Source organism: Pteropus medius, unplaced genomic scaffold, assembly GCF_902729225.1.
Source record: "Pteropus medius unplaced genomic scaffold, Ma_sr-lr_union100, whole genome shotgun sequence".
NCBI classification, from domain to species: domain Eukaryota; kingdom Metazoa; phylum Chordata; class Mammalia; order Chiroptera; family Pteropodidae; genus Pteropus; species Pteropus medius.
Genome location: NW_024342467.1, coordinates 12,303,196 through 12,326,668, shown reverse-complemented (window position 1 = coordinate 12,326,668; position 23,473 = coordinate 12,303,196). Strand labels below are relative to the sequence as shown.

At 42.2% G+C, this 23,473-nt stretch overlaps 1 protein-coding gene across 6 annotated transcripts in view; it reads left to right on the top strand.

The window, feature by feature from the left end:
* OSBPL3 (oxysterol binding protein like 3) overlaps nt 1-23,473 on the top strand; it is a 153,665-nt gene that overhangs the window by 62,639 nt on the left and 67,553 nt on the right. For all 6 annotated transcript variants that reach the window (XM_039862571.1, XM_039862568.1, XM_039862570.1 and 3 more), the window contains exon 2: nt 9,970-10,210. In XM_039862571.1, coding sequence (XP_039718505.1) covers nt 10,115-10,210 — 96 coding nt within the window. In that variant the 5' untranslated portion in view covers nt 9,970-10,114. The remainder of the gene's footprint in view (nt 1-9,969; nt 10,211-23,473) is intronic.

Here is a 23,473-nt window from a genome sequence, read left to right as displayed (position 1 = left end):
TCATTTCGGAGTGGCCCTCACATACTAAGCCTTAACATTTTCTCATAGAGGCCCTTTAAAGAAACCTTCGTCTTGCATAAATTGGTATGGCCATTTTGGGGAGCAATTTAGAAAACCTAGTAAAACTAAAACTAGTTCTTGCTTAAGATTCAGCTGTTGCACTTATTTTAGAAAATTAAGCCACAGCCTCACAAGGAGCAGGTCCTACAGCATCATTTTTAATAGCAAAGAATCTGAAACAACCTAAAGGAAGAATAAAGTAAACATGGCATAGTCACACTGTGAAATTGGTTTGCAGGAATGAAGTAGAGTGTGCGTGTTGTGTGTGTCTGTGTGTAATAAGGTTGAGTGAAAATAAGCCAAGTACAGAAAGAAATGTATGGAATGATACTATGTATTCTGCAAAATTTTTAAAAATCCAGAAAAATGATGGATATATATGTTTGTATAAATACAGGTGAAACCCTGTTAATTTTGGGTGACAAGAATATGGATATTTGTATATACCCTTTTCATTTTTCTGCTTAAAGAGACAAGCAGCCACTGTGATGTTGTGCACGACAGCAATTGCTACATCTTACATGAGCTAACTCATCGAGAGATGACTGTCCTATCACCCTTTATATGCTTTTATGTGATTAGCTGATCTAATCATCTCAACAACCCCTTTGGAGAGATCCTCTAGTTCTTTCCATTTGTCACATGAAGACCTGAGAGGCTAAAAGCTTGCCTAAAGCCACTTAGCAAGCCTGGCTTTGAACCCAGTCAGTTTGAATCCAAAACTTGTAGTCTTAATTATTACACTACTCTAGAAAATTTCCCAGTTATCATAGTGTGTGTTGGTTATTTACTTTTGTATATGTAATCTCCTTGGTTGTAGGTCAAGGGCGTAATGCTAGAGGCAAGTGCAGGAAAACCATTTCTTTAGAGATGAGAATAGTGCATTTCCACCAACTCCTCCGTCTGATGATGTGGCCTGAGCTAAGCGCATACATTATCTTATCTTTGAGATCATTTCAGTGGCTCTCAGCCCTGATCCTGCATTGGAATCACCTGTGGAGGTTTAGGAATGTCAAAGCCTGTCCCCATCCCAGATTCTAACATAACAGATCTGGGACAAGGCCTGGGCATCAGCATTTTTAAAGTTCCCCACATAATTCTAAGGTACAGAAAGAGTTGAGATCTACTGCCCTATAAAGTCTGGACAGTACAACTTTCAAGGTTAAAATGTTTGGCAAGAGCCTGGAGGGTGGATATTTCATTTTGAGGATCAAGGACAGATCTGTGAGTGTTGACTCCTATGGCCAGACTGCCGTTAATGTCTTAATGAAAATAAGTCTCCTAATCAGGATGAGGGACCACATAGACCTCTAACCACCCCACCATGACCATGCAGACCTCAGCAGGACAGGCTCTCTCTGGCAAACTATCTCTTGTCTGGAGAGCTGTTCGAGAAAATGTGCCATGATGATTGAGCGTGGGAGTGGGGACTAGAAGCACATGTGTCTGGTATTTGCCATCCCTGGCTTGAAGGAGCAGCTAAGTAGCGGGACAGAATTGTCCTTAAAACAGAGCTCAGGGTCTACTTCAATCCCCTGTCAAAATATACAAGATGCCTCAGGATTCTATGCCCTGGATAAAATATTAACCTTGGCAGTGATTCTTAAACTTGGACATCAAAGCCACCCGAAGAACTTGTTCAAAGCAGATTGCTGGGTCCCTTTCTCAGTTCCTGACTCCATGGGTTTTTGTGGGATCTGAGAATTTGCATTTCTTACAAGCTCTGTGGGGATGCTGATGCTGCTGGCCTGAAGACTACTTTTTGAAAACCACAGGCCTAGGACAATAAAGTAGGTTTGGGTTTCCTACCCTCTCTGCTACATCACAAATACACAAATAGAAGGATTAGTTCAGGGTAAGATAAGAAGAGTTGAAAACTACTGGCTGCATCAGGGGTTCTCAAACTCTAACGTGGACAAGAATCACCTGGGAGATGTATTAAATGTGCAGATTATCAGGCCCATCCTATCCCTAGATATTCTGATTCAATTCATCTAAAGCAGAGCTTCCCAAATCCACACTTCAGACAAGGACCCAGGAGACTTTGAAGAAGGTGGACCTGGACACTTTAAGAAATTAGACATGACTGTACAGTTATGGTTATTGACAGTGGCTTGGTAAATTTGGACCCAGCAATGTTAATTAATGAATAAATTAACATCGGGCTATGGAAAAGACCTCAGTGCCCTTGGTGCTCTTCTTCTTAGTGACTCTCCCAGTGTGATTTACTTGGGTGAGGACAGAATTCACACGCCTAGGCACTCTATGGATGCCGTGTCAAAGGAAAAGTGGATCAAGTACATCGAATGATAGTCAGTCCCCAGAAATATCTTGACAGTCTGGAATAATGGGCCTAAATTAATGTGAGGTAATTTAATAATAATACTAATAAAGAACAGTCAAGTCCTGAATTTCAGTTAAAGGAAGTAAAGGAGTCCTCTTTAGGAGGTAAGCCTCGCTTCTCCACAATTCCTACCATGTCGGAGTCCTGGAGAACTGTAAGGACAATGAGCAGTAGCGAGGTGTGGGGTCCTCGAAGCCAAGACAGACTTAGGCAATATTTACAGTCACAGCATGTAAGCGGCTGGGTACGTGACTGCTCCCTTCTCTCCTGCTCTGGCCCAGACCACACCTGTCTTTAGATCTGGGCACCATTTTCAGGGAGGCATGGACAAATTGAGCTTTGATCAGAGCCGGACATCTATGATCCTAAGGGGTCCAAATCCACGTCGCATAAGAAACGACTGATGAGAATATGGCTGTTCAGTCTGCAGAAGAAAAGATTTGCTGGGTAGGAGGCAAGAGTGGTGGGAGTGCCAAGGTAGGTTATGGTGAGTAAAACGGTTCATCTTGCCCTCTGCAGTGACAGAGGGCAGACCTAGGACCGTGTGTGGGACTCATAGTGAGACAGATTTCCATCCTAAATGAAAAACCATCTAGAATAGATTTGTTTTAAAATGAAAATTGAAATCTGTCATGGAAAGTAGTCAAGCTTCAGTGCCTGGCGATGAAAGAAATTCTTGTTTTGGGTAAAAATCTTGGGTAGCATTCACTCGTAGGTTGCCTGATTCTGTGTAATGACTGACTGATATTTTTGTGCGTTTCATTCTGTGTACTCGCTGGTAGCAAATAAATGATTCGAGAACAAACTTACAGCCTGGTGTCGCTGTCAAGCTTTTTGTCTTATGGAAGCTGCCACACTTTAAATCCGTGCCCACGTGCATTTCTGTTGCTGGATTCAGCTCCGAGCAATAACTGATTCTTCTCTGAAAAGTGGATTGCGAGGGACATGAAACATCCTTTGCACGAATGGTGAAGGGGTAGGAATGGACATTCTGTTTCAGTGTGAGAGTAAGCATGGGAATCTTTAGGCCTCTTGACCCCTGTCATCTCAGAAGACCAAAAATGGTTTTTGGAGGGATTGTTTCCCACAGGGGAATGCAGGTGGAAATGTCTTTCACTCAAAGCCTCAGTACTTGTCTTCCAGGAACAGTCAGATAGCGTCCCTGGATCAGGCCAGTGATCCAGATGGTTAGGGCAGATCCGCCACATTTGACACACAGGTTCAGTTTCAGCCCTCTGAGGGTGCTGTGATTAGAACCCATTTCTGATACCTCTGATCTTCTGCAGAGCTTACACCCGAGTAACCAAAGCTCCACTTCTGATCACGGAACATCTTGGACATCAAGGTATTTCAGTGAACATGATTTCTAAAAAAGATGCACATCCAGGATTTGAATAATTTTCTTCTACCAGAGAAGACCAGAAATGGATATTTCATTATATCTATTTTTGGTGTTAATTCAGGATATAATTTATCTATATATTATACTGGGAAATTGTATATTAACTGGATCTATATGCCATCTGGTCTTCACATGAGTTGTTTTCAAGGATGGAAGCAAAACCTGTTTCTCAAACAAAACTTGACCAAGTGTATGAATGCTGACCCCAGGCCTGATGGGTCAATAAATGGCTGTGTTCTATGCCAGTGTTTCAAATCTACCAGTTCATATTGAGTTGGTGATGAATAATGCGGCTTTTATCTTTCTGCATTTATGTCTTGTTCCAAAGTAAGCACGCTACTTGGATGACTTAAAAATCTGTTCACACTTGTGTTATGGATGTTGGGAAATGTTAATATGTTGAAAGACAGAAATGTCTTAAAATTCTATACAGTCCTTATATAGTTTGGGTTGCAAGAAGAGTATAGGATCTTTTCTTTGCCGCATATGCCCCTCTCAGGAAGCCAGGAAAGGAATAAATAGAACCAACATCTGTTGAGTGTCTATTCTATTCAGTCCAGGACTTATCCTCATTTTCTAATTTAATCCTCACAATTCTCCATTTCTTACATTAAAGCAACCGAAGATCAGAGAGGTTAATACATTTGTCGATATGCACAGAGTTTTTAATAAGGGAGCACCAGTTCAGATTGGGTCTGGCTCCTTGCGCGGCACGTATGTGGTATGTATGTCTCCTATGCATCATTTCCCAAACTTTTCTCTTCTAAATGAAAATTTCTGAAATAAATCTTGAAATCAGCCTTTGTTTCCAGAATGCTTGGCAGTACCTTGGTCATTTATTCTTCTCCATTCTTGGTAGAAATCAGAGTTCTCTTCTCCCTAAGCCCCAGGATGGCATACGTTTGCCTGCCACATGGGCCTGACCATCGACTTCCCAAGCTGGGTGGCAGTGGTGACGGAGGACCTCGTTCATCTCGGGGACACATGCAGGGCATTTTTGAACCGACCTAAATGCATCAACTTTTCCCCATCTGTTGGATTTGGCCACCCGGTGGTTTGTTGAACTGGAAGCAAGTCTCAGACTGAATTCCATCACACATCAGATACTTGTATTAGGCAGAAGGTACAAGAGTGGTCATACCACCTGCTCCTGTAAGCTCCAGGCGTTCCCAGCTCTGTCCTGGGGCCTGTGAACAAGTCCTTGCAGGAGAGGCTTACCCCAGACAGGTACCACAGCAGTCAGCAGGAGGATTGGCCCCCTACCAATCGGATCAGTGGCCAGGGCATGGAGAACCTTTTGGGGAGGCTGCAAATGCTGCATTTCTTGATCTGGGTGGTGGTGGTGTCACTATTTGCAAATGTAAAATTTCATAGAGCTGTCTGTGCCTTAAGATTTGTTCACTTAACTATATGTAAGTTATGCCTTAAAAAATAAGGGAGGAAACAAAATATCGTCCTTAAGTTGTTCATAGTGAATGATCAGGGAAACTATTATATTTTGTTCAAACCAATAAACCCCTTGAGGTAGAGGTTTTCTGTGGGAAGGGCCACGGGGAGGGATGAAATCACACAAGGGTCTTCATTTGTACCCACCTCATCATCAGACACCCCTGAACTGGCAGCCTGGCCCCTGGTCGGTATCTATCTCCCTTAGGGACTTTCTCTTTACCGTTTTGCTAGGTCAGCACCGTGAAGTCAGCTAGATGGGACAGAAGACACCAGGCTTCCTTCCCTGTGACTCCCTCATCGAGGTCCTCTGCTTTGGGACCTCCTTCAAGGTCTTCCCTCTGTTACCCCCAGGCCAGCCCTCTGGGGTGTCTAGGTTGGGAGCAATAGCTGCCACATTCCATGTGACCACCTTAGCCCTGGGGCCACTCTTGTCTTTATTCTGTATTCTGCCTTGTTTTAAGCATATCTTTTCCCCAGAATTTGACTTCTTTTGCCCTATAAGCTGCCCTTGGTAATTTAACAGAATTTCTGATGAGGCAGGGAGGTTCAGGGGATGAAACGGCTCTTCCCTTAGGCAACAAACAATTCCTCACTCACAGGGATGACCGTGGGGAAGGGACTGTGGATTCCCACGCTGTCTTTTTCCTTTCCTTTTCTTTTTTTTTCTAAATATTTTTTTAAATTTCAATTACAGTTGACATACAATATTATAATAGTTTCAGGTATACAACATAGTGATTAGTTACTTCTATAACTTACAAAGTGATCAATAAATCCAGCACCCATCTGACAGCATACATATTTATTACAATATCATTGACTATATTCCCCATGCTGTACTTTACATCCATGTGAATGTATTTTTAACTGGCAATTTGTACTCTTCATTCCTTCCCCCCACCTTCCCCCATCTTCCTAATCCCCCTCCGTTCAAAATGTTCTTGTATCTATGAGTTCGTTTTTGTTTTGCTTGTTTGTTTATTTTGGTTTTTAGAGTCCACATATAAGTGAAATCATATGGCCTTTGTCTTTCTCTGTCTTATCTATTTCACTCAGCATAACACCCTCTGGGTCCATCCCTGTCGTTATGGATGGCAAGATTGGCAAGAAATATTCAGAGTGCTAAAAAGCAAGGACCCACAACCAACAATACTCTCTACCCTTTCTTTTCTCTGAAGGAGAGAACTAGGCAGAGGTGGGGCCGCAGTCAGTGGTACTGGCAGAGGCCTCAACTCTAAGTACCATTGTAAAGGAGCATGGGATTTGGTCTGCTCTTAGACCTAGCCTCAGTAGCCGTTGCCCATGAAGTGAAAATTGGCAGAGTTAAAAGATAAAGATGACCCCTTTTATCCATTATCTGTATGACAGGGTGATGGTGTTTCTGATTTTTCAGTTTCAGAATTTCTGTGCTTTTATTTTATTGTCCAAATGCTCTTTTCTCTTTCTTCTTCATGTATCACACACCACCTTGTCTAATACTTACTGTCAGAATCTCAACCTCAAAAAAAAAAATACCGCACACACAGAAACCCTTTGTTCGTGTTCCTAATCCACTGTGGAATCAGTTGTCATAGTGATGGCTGCCCCCACACACATTTCATCATCCGGGGTTCCCATCAGGTTTTTTTCCCTGTATCTTTTGCAAACAGCAACAGACAACACTGTTATTAAACAAACTATTAATATATCTTTACAGCCTCTCGTGGCAGTTTTTAACTAGATTGCATTTGCTTCTAACTTCAGGTACAATTAGTCATGCATGCTCCAGAAGTAAAGCTAATTTTATGAAGAGGCTGCTGTTGGTTTGCTTTTAGTCTTGTTTATTGTTGAGTCCAGTACATAATGAATACAGAGATTTGGGGGTGAGTTCTACAAAAGCAACATGGGGATTGAGTTCTATAACCATAGATACCTTAATCTTATTTTCTGAGATTTTATTTCTCTTCATTTTCTTGGTTTTAGTTTATGGCTTTAGCATTTTTATTTTTTAAGGACTAAGTGTTAGTGAAAGGCAAAGGAGATTTGAGTACTTAATAATTAACCAAAAGTTTGACATAATACCTAACTAGCTCATTCCTGGATGATTATATAACATCCTTCTTTTAAAATAAGAGTTAGTGGTTGATGGTTGGTCACAGGGGATGGGGAGCACAGCAGAGGGAATGCAGTCAGCATTAATATGATGGCGAGGTGGGGGCCAAGAGTGGGAGGGAGCAATTGGGGGGATCGTTTTGTGAACTATATAGATGTCTAACCAATGTACTGTATACGTGAAACTAATTTAAATAACTAAATTTTAAAAATAAAATAAAATACACTGATGAACACTAAGAACCAAATGGATTATATGTGTGTGCGTCTGCGTGTATTGATTTTTATTTTTTTCATTGTTACTATGCTTGGGAAAGTTGTAGAATATATTTAAAACTAGCACGCCAAATAAATTGGCCTTCTGAAGCCCAAATCAAACACATTAGTCACTCTTAACTCAGGGCAGTGGATGGAGGCAGTGGCTCACCCCTAAAAAGCTGCAGGGGTGGCAAGTGGCAGGTGGCAGCCCAGCTAACTACTCTACGGGGTGTCCTTGTCTCTGCCCTGGTCTATCGCCTTGCCCACCACAGACACTTTGCCATCTTGGGGGTTGGTACTGTGCCGTGGAAAGGAATGGGTTGTTACTTCTTCAGAGCTGGTGTATGATGGGCTCCCTCCCGAGTCTTTCTTCCTCATCCAGCTCCTCAGTTCTCTTAGGTCCCAGCGATGGGGCAATAGCTGTTATCACCTGCTTGGCCATAAGACATGCTAATTTCTTTTTTCTTTTTTTTAGGCGAGGCAATCCTTGGTTGACCTCACAGGTTGCAAGGACCTTGTCAGCTTACAATCCCTTATTTTTTTTATTTTTTATGCCTATGGCACCTGATCTTCCTAGGTGGTCTCCCATCCAAGTACTAACCAGGCCCAACCCTGCTTAGCTTCCGTGTGCTAATTTCTAACACCAAGATTAAAGGCCTGGGATCTAACCCGGATTCAGTCTCATACCAGCTGCAGGATTAGGCAAGTTACTTAACTTCTCAGAGATGCAATTTATTCCTCTGTAAAATAGAGATAATGCTCTCCTATCAGAATGCTGATTAAATGAGACAGTATGCATGGGAAGCTCTTACTACAGTGCTTGGAAACAAGTAGTATGGACTGAACGAATGATCAATGTTTTTGTTACTAATATACTAATAGATAATATGGAAAATTCTTTCTCCCATAGTTTTTGTCACACCATATAATAGTTTTCTTTAAGAAGATGTCTCCAAAAACCTTTAGTAGAACAAACCCCTCACCCCTCCCACCTCCCCCCAAAAAAGATTTTTAAAAATTATAGTAAAATACACATAAAAATTCACCTTTGAACCACTTATAATTCAGTGACATTTAGTACATTCACAATATTGTGCGACTATCACCATTATCTAGTTCCAGAACATTTTAATCACCCTGAAAGGAAACCCCATAGTCATTAATTAGTCACATCTCATTCTCCAATTCCCCCAGCCCCCAGCAACCACTAATTGCCTTCTGTCTCCATGGATTTGCCCACTCTGATAGTTTACATAAGCAGAAGCGTACAATATGTAGTCTTCTGTGTCTGGCTTCTTTCACTTAGGAGAATATTTTCAAGGTTCATCCGTGTTATAGCATGTATCAGTACTTCATTTCTTTTAATTCTTGAATAATATTCCATTGTACGAATATGCTGTCTTCGTCCCTTTGGGCTGCTCTAACAAAATACCACAGGCTGGGTGGCTTATAAGCAACATAAATTTATTTCTCACAATTCTGGGGGCTAGAGGGTCAAGGTGAGGGTGTCAGCCTGGTCGGAGGGCCTTCTTTGGTTGCAGACTATTATATCGTCACATGGTAGAAGGGACTAGGGAGCTCTGTGTGGTCTCCTTTATAAGGGCTTGAATCCCATTCATGAAGGCCCCACCCTCAGGACCTAAGCACCTCCCAGAGGCCCCACCTCCTAACACCATCACATTGGGCATTAGGATTTCAACATACGAATTTTGCAGGGGCGCAAACTTTCAGACTATAGCATATACCATATGTAGTTTATCTGTTCATCAGTCGATGTAATTTGGGTTGTTTCTACCTTTGGCTCTTGTGAATAGCATTGCTATGAACATTCGTGTGCAAGTTTTTGTTTGAATACCTGTTTTCAGTTCTTATGGGTATATGCCAAGGAGTGAAATTGCTAGATCATATGATAATTCTATATTTAACTTAAAAAAAAACCTGCCAAATTGTTTTCAACTATGGTTGCCCATTTTATATCCCTAGCAACAAAGCCTGAGGGTTCCTGTTTTTTTCAAAACTTATTTTCCATTTTTTGTTGTTTTTTTGGATTATAGCTATCATAGTGAGTATGAAGTGGCATGTCACTGTGGTTTGGGATGGCTTTTATAGTACTGATTTTGTATCTGTCTCTACTCAGATTTTCTTACTGCATAGCGTTCTCATGTCATTTTGCAAAGCTACATGAAAAACCACCTACACATTATTTCCAATAAGAGGAGAGTGTAAAGCATCTTTTCCTTTATAGCCTCTGATGTAGTTAAGCCTTGTGGCTTTGTAATGTGTCCTTTAGACAATCAGTAGCTAATTTTAGGTGATGTCTGATGCCTCTGACCTTCTCTCTATTTTTTTTTTCTTTTGGTTTTAGGGATTTCCTCTGGATCGTGCAAAAATGCTTTTAAAACATACTGGATAAGAGCTGAACCATCTGCCTGCTTGAGACCTCCATACTCTCTGCTCCAGTGTCTTCTGATGGCATTTTGACTGCACCAAGGCCACCTGACCTGTTGCTCATGATGAGTGATGAGAAGAACCTTGGGGTGTCCCAAAAATTGGTCTCCCCTTCAAGGAGCACAAGTAGCTGCTCCTCCAAGCAGGGAAGTCGACAGGTAAAGTTTTAACCAATGCAGATTTTAAGATGCAAAATTAAATCAGGAAGTTTGCAAATTAAAATGTGTACATTTACTTGGGAACTCCTACTTCTCAGTTTAAGAGCATTTGCTTTCAGTCATATCTTAATTATATGAGAAGAGTAAATTTTAGATAATTTTAATAATGCAGCTTGAGTGTCTACCAGATGGAAAGAACTGTATTTGGCTCTTTGCATTATTTACTCAATCCTTGTAACTGTCCTCCAACGCAGATATTAATATCCCTATCTTCCCCATGAGGAAGCTGAGTCAGACAGATTGGGTTATCTGCCCAGGGACAGCTAGCTAGTAAGTGACGGAACAAGAAACTAAAGCTCAGTCTGTTTGACTCCAGAGCCCACACTCTCCTTTATACCCTACCAACCCCCAAAAAATCACTTTTCCAATAATTATAATATCCTCCCACCCTCCTCTTCCTTTCCTTTACCAGACTTTCTGTGACAACTGCCAACCATGGCCTGCCCTGTCAGTCATTTTGAGTCCCACCTGATTTATTTCTCTAATGGACGAGGGAAGCAAATCAACAAAGAAACGGTCAAAAGGAATTAAGTAGGAAGAAGAAAAAAGTGAAACAAAGGACTGAATAATTAACTTCTAAATAACTGTCGGTTAATTATATGTTGTTTTTTGGTTTCCTTTCTAATAAATCCGCGTTGGGAGAATTTGCTGGTTTTAGATCAATGGCAGTAAATGCACGTTAATCATTGTAATTCTTTCACCTTCGGTGAAGTAGGGAGAGAGTGGGCTGTGTCCAAAAGCTCTGGGTTTACTACCAAAGTGGTCGCTGAGCCTTTTCAGTATCTGCTGCCCGTGTTGGCCTTGCCTTTGCCCCATGGGGAGCTCTGGCCTGAGAACTGGCCCAGAGTCCTTGGTCCCAGATGTGGAAGCAACAATCAAGCAACCTCCCACCTCAGGCTCGTCCGCACCTTTATGGCACATCACAGGTTTCTCCATTCAAATGTTGCTTGGGACAGGGAGCATGCCACCTCACAATAATGCTGCGTGTCATTAGAATCTATGGTTCTAGACAATTAGGTTTTGCCATGGGCCTGACATTTGGGGAGTTTTTCAAGAATCTCCCCTGACATGTCAGGAAGAAGGGTTTTTTTCATCACTGTCATGGCTACCCTCTGGGATAAAAAAAAAAAAAGACTACAGTTAGTCCTTGGCTGGTGCGTCATGGCTCCCTGGGAGTTCCAGTTTCACAAGGGTAGCTTTGCCCACCCTATGTGTCAGCTTTCCATGGGGGTGTTTCTCTCCCTAAGCCAAAATTCTGCTTGGGGTTAGAGCCGAATATATGATTTCACTCCCACACTTTGTACCCAGTAGCATCTTATTGCCGTGTCCTCCTTGGATAAAGGCAGAGAACTGACTCATTTAAGCAGCCACTGCTTATGCCACCACAGGAATTGGAGCAAGTATAGTGAAAGTCTAGGATCGAACACTACAGAAATGATTTTTTAGTGTCTTATTTGAATTTGGTTGATTTGGTTTTCAGAGAGCTTTTTTTTTTTTTTTTTTGAGGTTACACCATAAAAAGTAAGAGAAATGTGCCTGATGCCTCAGCTTTTTTCTGGTTTAGAATAGTTGGTCATTCAGCTGGTCATCAAGTGGTCATCTTTTATATGTAGGACCTCCTACTTTAATATGCATGCAATGTTGCATTATAAACGTAAACTCTTATTTTTCCTCTGTGGCAGAGAAGATGAGGAATTTAATAAATTTATTCCAACTTCAGCCTGAATCTAGTTATAAAGTCCATGTTTAATTTGGGGGGACCATCTTATTCTGTCTGCTTTCCCATCCTTATATCAAAGGAAAGTGTTCTGTTGCAGGATTGGCTTAGCTTTTCTGTCTGTTGTCCACTTTTGCAATCCGTGTCATTTTGCCATCACAAACCGTCCCAAGAATGTCTTTTGGCCTCTAAAGGTGCCACAGAGGTGCAGGAACCTTGGGAGTTCTTACTTCATGGCTGTTAGGGAACACAGCCATATCCAGCAGTCTGTCAGATGCTTAATGCAGTGATGACACCGTGTTTCCCGTCACTTCGCTAGAAAGTACAATTCAACATTTAAAACTTCAAGATTTATCTATGCAATTTAATTTGAGGAATGTTAAAATATAACTGAAGATAATCTGTGCAATAACCTACTTGTTTGTAAAGCCCTGTTTGAAAGTCATTTTCAGGTTACTCCATTCTTTTCATTTCATCAGGAGGGGATAAGTTCGAGGTTGATTTTGTTGGTCATCTTTCTTAGTGCTAGTTTTTCTTAGGTGCTTTTGACATTGTGGTTTAAAGTGTCATCTTGATTTTGCTTCCCCCATGTTCTTTCTCTGCACTCACCCTTCCCTCTCTAGGGATTTGCTATTACCTGCTTCCTACCTCTGAGGACCCCAGTCCAGAGCCAAGTCTTATATTGGCAGTGAGGAGCTTTTGTTCCTCGTTGTTGGTAGAGTATCCAGGATACACCACCAGGTCAGCACACAGTACAGCCAGGTCCTGGTCGTGAGGCTGCGTCTGCTTCCTGCCACCTCTCTGAATAAGCAGATTTTTAAACCCCTTTTTCATTGTGTTATGAGGCTTCCCTCTGCACATTCTCTGTTTTCCAGCAGTGAGGTTGGCTCAAGTCCCAGCCTTTCCCTGAGGACAATTTTTAGCCCCATTCGCCCATAGAAGTAGGACTCCTGGACACCTCTGTCTACAGTTTCCTTTGCATTTCTATTTTGCATTTGATTCTCGGAGAGATTTAATGTTTTTTGGGGTTTGTTTTTGTTTTTGTTTTTGTTTTAATCAGACACACACAAAAGAAACCCTGTTTATACTTTGTATATTATTGCTGTTTGGAGCTAGGGTGGTGATAGGGAAGGGGCACCAAATGCATGAACTTATAATAAAATCTTGGCTGAAAGACTTGGTCTTCTTAAATCATTTTCACTTAAATTCTCATCTAACATTGCTAGGTGACATTGAGAGTCTCTGTATTCCAGCCATACTGGCTTGCTTTCAGTTTCTTGCACTGAATTTGCCCTTGTCCTTGTTTCTTGAACTGAACTTGAGCTTGTCCTTCCTATCCCAGAGCTTACTCATAAAATCACAAGGAACTATGTGTTTATGTGTAGATATTCTCTTATCTTTTGATCTATGTAAAAGCTTGCTTCCTTGAAGGAGAAAATGATTGAGACCTGCATATTAATTGTGATCTTTGTTTTTACTTTTACATCAGACCTAAGGCCAAGTTTATACAGAGCCATGAAAACCCAAGAAGGAAGGATTCTATCATCTTTTAATTTAAATACTGGGCTTTTGAAATTTTAAATATAGTGTGCGTCATTGTGTCAGTATGGAAACAACCTGTAAATATAGTCTTATCAAGATAATTTGGAGATGAAAGTATGCATAGCTATTAGAACTTGAACTCTCTAACTTTGGTCCTACCCAGTCATTGACTCTGTGATCAAAAACCCTCTCAGCCTCGGTTTTCCCATTGGTAAAATTAAAATAATGAGAATTAAAACTAAAGATTCCTAGTAGGTGCTAAGTTAATATTAACATTCATTTTTATTTTCATAGTTAACATTAATTCGAACTTCATTCTTATTTGTGGGAAACCTAAATGCTCACAGTGAGTAGTTATACTTTTTGCCCTCAGAAACTTTTGCAGGTATCATACCTACCCGTATCTTTTTAGTGCTGTACAAAAGCATACAATGTATATGTGAATATATACTTTTAAAATAAAAGGTGCCTTACTTTATACATATTAACAAAATGTTTTTGTGGATGCATATGATAACATGTTTAATAATTGGGTTACATTTGATATCTTCAACATCTGGTATAACCTGCACCTAAAATAAGTGCAAACAGTTGGTGAATTCTTACCCTGTTCTATTCTGCTGGGCCTTGTCCTTGCATAGGTATAAATGGTTTTTACCTCTTTCCCCCATCCCACCCCTATGCCAGCACCTGTCTATTGGCAGTACCTGCTACGAGTGTTGTGTTGTAAAGGATTCTGCAGTTGAGTCTGGGTTCTGGGTTCACTGAGAAAGTGTGCTGTGTTTTTAGCTATGGCATGTGGGTACAGGTTGGGTGAGTGGCAGCGTGGCTGCCACATTTGTTACTCCTTAGTGATATAAGGGGTTAGAAATCAAGAGATCTCTGCTGCAGTCTTTATATTCTGCTTTTGGAGGAACTTCAGGCAAGTGAAGTTTGCCTCAGTTGTCCATCCATAAAATGGAGACAAAACTCACCTCCCCTGTCTTTTTCAGGGATGTCGTGAGAGTAAGTTGAATCTTCTCACTGGCTAAAAGATATTGAAACTCTTTGGATGAAAGTCCTCTGTAAATTTAAGAGACCGTTACGATTATGGATGAGCCATTCTGGCCAGTTCTGAAGCCAGAATTGAGATGGCCTTGTTTCAAGAACATGGACACTCTGCACTAAAAATGGATCTCTTTCAAGTAGATCATCTTTCAGATCTAGTGCCTTTTCGGATAGGACTCTATGTTCCTTGCAGGAAATCCCCAACTAGAGGAAGCCAGCTTACACGAAGAATGGGTTGTTCGTCCCTTCTGACTGTCTTAATTGTCCCCTATTATTCATCGTGTTCTAGGTCGATCTTTCCTTCACTGTCCTTCTCTATCTCAGCCTTTGGCTCAGCTATGCCTTTAGCTAGACTGATCCATTTGAAACTGTTCTGCCCTCTTGAATTTTGTGATTTTTTTTTTTGAAAAGAATCTTTATTTATTGCTTTAACACTGTAAACACGATTTTTTTATAAATGACTTTTTATAAATCATTTTTATAAGTCGTTTTTTCTATATGCTCACTGTAGGTCATTTCCAAGGTACACGCCGTCTATGCGATTGCAATGCCTTGATTAATTTACTTTTAAATGGCTGCTGATAGGTCAGATAAAATGACTCCTGAGGATGACTGTTGGATGTGGAGGTCGTTGGTGACACTGTCGAGTGTTTGCCTTTGAATAGTGGGCATGAAAGGCTTAGTGAGTCGATGCATGAGAGAATAGGAACAGAGAAAGAGGGCACCCCAATTCGACGAGCCCCCAGACAGGATTTAAGAGAGGCCTTCACGAATGTCACGTTTGGGAACCGTAAGCTTGGCTAATGCCTCCCTTAGTATTGCCATCCTCTCTCCCCAAGCGGACGACTCAATTAATTCAAGAGTAAATGGTTCTTTGAGTCCTGGGTCCTAGTTACACATCTTTTTAGCTCTCAGAGCACCTAGTAAAAGGCTTTGCCCATGGAAAATGCAAGCTGTTGTTCTGAATTTACTGAATGCCAGCAGCAAGCAGCCCTCCATTGAGGCAGGTTAGAATGTATGGCCAGGTGTACCTGTAGAAAGGCAGCAAAAAGCTCGCCAATTCCTCAGCTCCATCATGCCAGTGACATATTGTGAGGATCTTAAAAAAAGGAACAAAGAAATTCATTGAATTTCTTCTGGCAAATGATGAAATCCCTAAATGCTGTCTATACCTGTGGCCTCTGAATGAGCTACTCTGTTGGAAACAATGGAACAGGGGCGAAGACTGTCTTTGCTGAAAATGACCCATATTCACACTGGCTCCGTGTGTTGCTAGCTGGGTGACATTGCCATATTATATAAAACCTCTGAGTCTCAGTTTTTCAACTGTGAAATTTGGACATCTGCACTTCCTTTTGAGAATTAAATGAAGTAATAAGTATAAAGTATCTAGGTAGACATTTGGATTAAATTAATAAATAAATAAGCATGCAGTTGCTAGGTAGAAAGATTGTTATTCACCAAGCTCTGGAGATATTTTAAGGGGGTTAAGGAGGGTCTCTAAGTGGAAGAGAGCATTACTGTTTCAAAACTTGCAAACTATGAGTAATCGCAGTTTCCTCTTGTTTTTTTTCCCACTGGCCTCTGACGTTTCCTTCCTAAAACTTTTAAAGTAACACATTTCAGAAGCCAGATTGAGCTAAAGATGAACGAATAGGATTTGTCTTTATTTGAAAGAGTCCTATATACCCTAAACTTCATTTCTTCAACTACTATCTATTGAGAACCTATTATTAAAAGACTCTGGACAGAGCGATGTGAAGCTACCAAGGACAGGACAGCTGAGCAGACCACTACAAATAAGAAATCGACTCTGACTGGGAAGACTGTGGATTGGAAAAAGAGCACAACCTCCATCCTTTTTTCCTCCCTGTTTCTAACTTTCGCTATTTAAGTCAGAAATCAGAAAGTGAATTCTGCGAAAATAATTGACAAGTGCTCGACTCGTGATTATAGGAGATTTGAAATGGAGAGATCTACTGCTAGACCTGCCTTCATGCAGTTATGCAGTTTGTTCTGGTCGCCCTCCTGTCCCTGGGCTGATCTAAGGTGGCCATTGAGCTCTCCCAGGGTCATCTGGTGAGAGTTTATTTATGCAGGCTGTTAGATTATGCTGTACTCCAGGAGCCCAGGCTGGTGGGGCTCAGTGCCAGAACCCATAAGACACAGGAGTTGAATGGGAGAAAATTTGCCGAGGAGAGAAAAGTGAATTAAAGCCATGATGCTCAGGTGTTTATAATTTCAGCTTCTGGATATTGAAAATACTTAGTCCCATTTATTTCTTTTAATTCATGATGTCTCGAGAGACACTAAGATTTATCAGCTGCCTTTTGTAAGTATGGGCTGAATAGACACCACAGGAAACACTAGTCAAGGAGGAGGGACTTGAGAGTGTCATGATTTGTCATATTGTTCTGTGATGGCACAGATGATGAAAGGCAATGAGTACGAACTTGTTTGGGAGCCAGATGGCCTGAGTTTAAATCATGGTTTGTTCACAAGTTGTTAGACCTTGGGCAAGTTACTTAATCCCGCTGGGCGTTTGTATCTTATAAGGTTGTGCAAATGGCTTGGTTAGAAGAGGGCCTGCATGTAGGGAGTGCTGCGTGAGTGTCTGACACACGAACGATTCACCTTCCGCAAGCAGGAGTCCCGGGAGCCCTCGAGCTGTGCCGCATGGCGACTGCTTCCCTGCTTTATCCTTTCAGCTGGGAGTGGCGGTGGCACAATGCGGAGTCGGATGACTTGGCTTCTGTCTATGCTGCTCTAAGAAGAAAAGTTAGGAAGGTACGCTAGGAGTTAACGAATATCTGATAGCATCCTTACCGTGTGTTGAGTAAGTCTTATGAAGGCAAACACAAACATTTGATATAGGAAGTTAAAGCTTTAGCTAAAATGCCATATTTGAGTCATTACTTTCTGTGTCCACAAATGATGTATTGTCAGCGACATTCCAATACTGAAAGCCCAGGAATGACAGTGACAGATGTAGAACAGAGGCAAAACAGAAGACTTCCCTGGAGTAACCTGGCATCTCCCCGAGGACCCTGGTCCTACCATCAGGGCCAGCTGTGTCTTTCTTTGCACCTGTATACAAACTGGCATCACAACTAAAATCACCTCCTCTGTCCCTACTCCAGATAAGTCACATTCCTGGCAATCTCTGGCCTAGTGGTCCCTCTTACCCTGTGTAGTAAGTGAATGGTTCCTCTCCCACTCCAATCATTGGAACCTGTGAATATCACAGGTCTCTACAGATGTAATTAATTTAAGGATCTTGGATTATTCAGGTCATCTCTAAATTCAACAACCAGTGTCCTTATAACAAACACACAGAGAAGACAGACATGGAGAAGAATGCAAGGAAAGAGGCCGGGAAGGCCATTATGAACTGAACGTTTGTGCCTCCCCCCCACCTCCCCCGCTTCCTATGTTGAAGCCTTAACCCTCCATGTGACAGTATTTAGAGGCAGAGTCTTCAGGAAGTTAAATTTAAATGATGTCATGAGGGCGATGCCCTCAAGATGGGCTTGGTGCCCTAATGAGAGGAAATATACCAAAGCCCATTCTCTCTCACATATGGAGGAAAGGCCACGTGAATACCCAGAGGGAAGGCAGCTGCCTACAGGCCAGGAAATGGGTTCTCGCCAGGAACCGAATCTACCAGCACCTTGATCTTGGACTTCTCAGCCTCTACTTGTCTGTGGTATTTTGTTACAGCAGCCTGAGTTAAGACAAACACACATTCTCCGCTAAAGCCTCTGGAGCAGGCATGGCCGTGCCAACACCTTGATTTTGGACTTCTGGCCTCCAGTACTGTTAGGGAATAAAGTTCTGTTGTTTTAAGCTGCCAAGTTTGTAGTAATTTGTGAGGGGAGCCTCAGAAACCCTGCTTCTTCTCACTCTGTCCATTTTTTTTGGAGTCCCAGCTCAAGTCCTTTCCCTAAGGTGGATGTCGCCCAAGGTGATGCTTTCCTGATAACTCCTGCGGTGCGTTTGTGAATCTCCTATTCAGTATTTACAAGTTTTCAACCTTCTGACATCTCTTTATTTTTAATATATATTAACTTTTTGAAGGTCTATACTTGGTTTTATGTCTTAGCATCTCGAGTACCTACCTGGTGCTTAGTCTTAGGTCTTGAGTAGAGACTACCTATTCAACAGAGGCTTAGTTATGAACTAGAATTTAACTCACTTAACACAAAAGTCATTCCTTCTTGATACATAAGGCTCTCCAGGACCTTAACCTGTTGCTAGGTTCTCATTATAAGAACGAGTTTGTTTGTTTGTTTGTTTTTTCTGTATAGAACTATGAAAAGAAAATCACTGATGATTTAGATCAAGAATGAGGAAGTTTATCATGCTAAAGTCCTGCCACCTCTTCCTATGATTTTTAAATCATGTTTGCCTTTAGACAAAATGTGTCTATAGTTTGATTGCAAATTTCAGTTAGCTCTGAAAAAATAGTTTGAGTACACTCGAAAAGCGAATACTGTTGTCAGCTAGTGCTATCCAGCAATGGAGGGAATTTCTCGATGAGCTGTGAACGCCCCGTAATCGGAGTGTGAAAGTGTTCTGTCTGAATACAGAGCGTCTGTTCTCTCCGGGGCTCTGACACCAAGGGGCGGAGCTCTACGATATGCCAAAGAAACATGATTTTTTAAAATTAAAAGGTGATAAAGAGAAAACATTAAAACAGTGCTGGAAGGTATAAAATGAAGAGCAGAAGTCTTCCCTCCTTCACAGCTTTGGCCTGGTCCCATGCACACAGGAGATGTCCTCTGTCATCACATGGCACGTGCCCATGTGTGCTGGGTTAGCCCGGGATCCCCTCCACAGCCCTCTGCCACTGCGGAAACAAGGGAATTCTTGGAAAAGGGTAGTGGAAAGGGGGCTGCACTGGAGCACGGCTGAGTCCTGGTCCTCTGAAGTCCTTCACTCAGTTATGTGCCCCTGTGAAAATCATTTAGCTTAGATTCCTCATCTCTGAAATGAAAGAGCTGGGTAGATGACTTCTGCATTCTCTTTCAAACTCTGAGGTTTAAAAGAAATATTTTATGACTCAATGGGAGAAAACAAACCATTACAGTATACCCCCCCAAAAATTCAGATAAGACTTTTGAGTCCCTTGGGTGAACAGAGAGGTATCCTGCCATCACTGGCTAACGCATGTGCATGGCACGTGCAGGAAAGTGTTGTCTGGGACGGTCTTATTCTGCTTAAGGCAGTGGTCCCCAACCTTTTTGGCACCAGGGACTGGTGCTCCTATGAGAATCTAAGCCTGATGATCTGAGGTGGAGCTGAGGTGGTGATGCTAGCTCTGGAGAGCGGTTGCAAGTACAGATGAAGCTTTGCTCACTTGCCTGCCACTCACCTCCTGCTGTGCGGCCTGGTTCCTAACAGGTCACAGACCTATACTGGTCCATGACCTGGGGGTTGGGGGCCCCTGGCTTAAAGAGAAAGTAGTGCTGGGAGGAGCACTGGACTAGCAGAGACATAGGTGACCTTGGGTAGACTCTAATATACTTGTCAGTAATCTTGTCCAGAGTGGACGTTGCAGAGAGGTTTCGTGTGTAGTCTCCTGTCCACAAATGGGGTCCACCACTTTATAGTTTGTGACCTTGGGTAAACTACTTTGGAGCTTCATTTCCCCGCTCTGTAAAATGAAGATAATAATACCTTCATTATAGAATCATTGCAAGGTACATAGAAGGTATTCAATAAGTAGGAGTCGTTACTTATGTTGCTGTAATCACTACCGCAGTAGCAATTATAAAAACCCCGGTGGGCTGTGGGACCAGAGCAGAATGACATTTATGGGTTAAGAAGCTCCATTTTTAATAGTAGCTACAGCTCTTAAGAGGCTCTTGTTTTCAGAATAGAGCATTCTGGAGAGAAAAGTGCATAAAAGATGCCGTTCACAGTTTTGAAGGGCTTGCTTACAATTAGGGGGATATTTAACAAATATTAATAACTCACAAATCTATTTGAGGATCCTGAAAAAGTTCCAATGTAATTACAGCCATAAATACTAAGCGAGTGATCAACAGGGTAGAAATAGTCATTACAAGTGCATTAGAGTTTTGTTATTAATACTGTTTTTATTATAAATCTATCAGTAGTCAACACAATTGGAGAGCATGGTTCTCTTTGGAAGCCCAAGATGAGAACAACCTCAGGGAGAGGCACAGCCGACAGCTCACATGGTTTTTTCTCTCCATTGTCAGTATCGACCACTGCCCGTGACTCTCCTTTCTGTCGCCTCCTGTGCACCCCAAAGACTGAGTGCATATTCTCCCATTATCTAAGTAATTAAGGCATCAGCGTTTGGGGTCTGTGACTACCCAAGTTACTAAGACTGAAAACATTTTGGGGTCTGAGTCACCTGGGCATGCGGCTCTCCACCCCGACACGTGTGAACGGGGAGGAGGAACAGTGGCTGCCGGTAGGTCATGACCGCTGTTCCCTGCGTGGCCTTCAGAACCCGAGTGGGCTCTTCACGGCTCAGTCCCTCTTTTTCTCTTCATCTTCTCACTGAGACCCAAAGGTCAGAGGTTATACTTGAGGTTACCAGACCAAAGATAACGCTACTGTATTTTTTGTTTATTTTTTAGGAGACTTTACTAGCCATTATTTTGTTTATTTTTATTACGGTAAGAACACTTAGCAGGAGATCTACCTTCCTAACATATTTTTAAGTGCACAGTACAGTGTCGTTCACTCTTGGCCTGTGTTGTACAGCAGATGTCTGGAACTTATTCATCTTGTATAACAGAGACTATCTATACCCATTTAATAGAACACACGTTTGTGATGTAAGATTTGGAGGGGATCTCACAGTTCATTTATTCTGATCTCCTTTCTTGGCTAGGAATCCCTTTCTGTAAGTACCTCTGACCGAAGGCTCCGGTAATTAGGGAACTTGTTCTTTCATAGTGCAGCCCATGTCATTTTCATCATTTTTCATGGCGCTGATTATTAGATAATCAGCAGTCTATTCTTTATGCAGAGCTGGAATGCAGGGCCTTATAACTACCACCCATTAGTTCTGGTTTTGCCCTTAGAGCCTGTCAAGTTAAATCCCAGTTCTTAAAACAGCCTGGTCTCCTGGCTAGTCTATGGGCCCGTGGCCCAGCGGCAGTAGAGGCCTCACCTGTGCAGGTGCAGAAACTCCGGCCTTGCCCAAGGCCTACTGAACTGAAATCTGCATTTTGACAGGATCTTCAGTGATTGGTATGTACATTACAGTTTGAGAAGTTCCACCATCCCACCCTCAAACAATTTGTTCCTTTCCTTGCTATTTCTATCAGTCCTGCTGGTGTTTGAAAAATCTGAGTTGAGGAAGAAGCAATTGACAAGAAGCAACAATTCCAAATCTCAGTGTTTGAAACATAAGTACAGAATTTGTCTGACATAGCCGAAGCTGTCATTACATTAACTAGAATTCTATTGACCAGTATTTCCATATCCGGAGTACAATTGTAAAAGATGGTATTGATGATCCTGAGGCTTTAGAAGATCACAAATGCCGTTAACCATTAAAGACATGTTAAATTATGCTCCATGTGATTTAATACTAGGTATTGCCTTGTGATTTTTAAAACCCTGAAAAACGGACTAAATACCCAATCAGAACAATTCACTCTCCAAGTCATGGCAGATAGAGGCAGCCCTCAAACTTCCTTCCACTATACTCTTCAGCTGCAGGAGGAATGAAAGTTTAAATCCTTCTCTGTTCCTGACATCACCGCAAGGGCAGTGACTGAGAATTCAGCATTTGAAAGAGGCACAGGAGATGCACACTATGGAAACAGCTGTGCTGGAGAGAAATGCTTTCCATTCGTGCACTCAGCAATATGGAAATGAACTTTGCCAGCTCATGAGCATGAATAAAGGCTTAGCTGCCTTCCCAACCACGAAGCAGCTTTCTATATTTAGCACATTTTAGACATTCAGTACAACTGACTGAATTTCATGCTGGATGACAGTGCCAGACTGTCTTCAGTTAAACTCAAGCAAAAACCTTAAGATGCCACTTCCCCCAAACTTTGTCATATTTCGCTCTCCACCTGATATTTATAGCAAGCTTTAAGCCTGACACTCCCAGGATGGGACATCAACCCAACTGTGTTGGGCTAAGTCAGCAGGGCCTCGATCTCCCCCAGGGGCCCAAGGCCACCCCTGTACTGGGTATCTCAGGACATTCAGCTCAAGGTGCATGTCCTACTCCCCAGGTCACTGGGTATGTGATAAATAGGTAGAGCCACTCCCTGACACTCAGTCCTTTTAGCCACAAGAAACCTGTATCTCTGCTTTTTTCTATCCTGAGTGCCAATTTACCCCAATCCAGCAGATATTATTAAAGCCCCTCACCCCAAGGGCCCTGTGGGACCCTTTTTATACCCACCTTGCTTCTCAGACTCATTCATTCAGTTGTATTAATTTAAGGCCCCTGTGTCCCAGACAGTGAGATTATAATCAGGAAGATGCAGTCCCTGTCCTCATGGAACCCACATTCTCTCTTGGGAGACAGACAGTGCAGGTGAGGTTTGCGTCAATGCTGAGGAAGAGAGAATTTCTGCCTGAGGAGCTTTGGGGCTAAATGAGAATTCCCCAGCAGACATTCATATTTAAAAGAGCAAATACGCAAAGACTTGGCAGCATTAAAATGCACAGGCTGTCTCCCCACCCCGTGTGGTGGGGCTCCAGGGTAGGGAGTGTGGGGACTCCGAGCAGGGTCCCAGACCTCGCTGGTCTCTGCCCAGGTGACAGTGCTTCTTACTTCCTTCCAGTTGCTTCAGGATCTTGGCCGCTTCCTGGACTTACCCACCACTGTCCCCCTGCCCCACAGCACTTACTTCTGGATCATCATCAGAATTCACATATTTAAATTACAG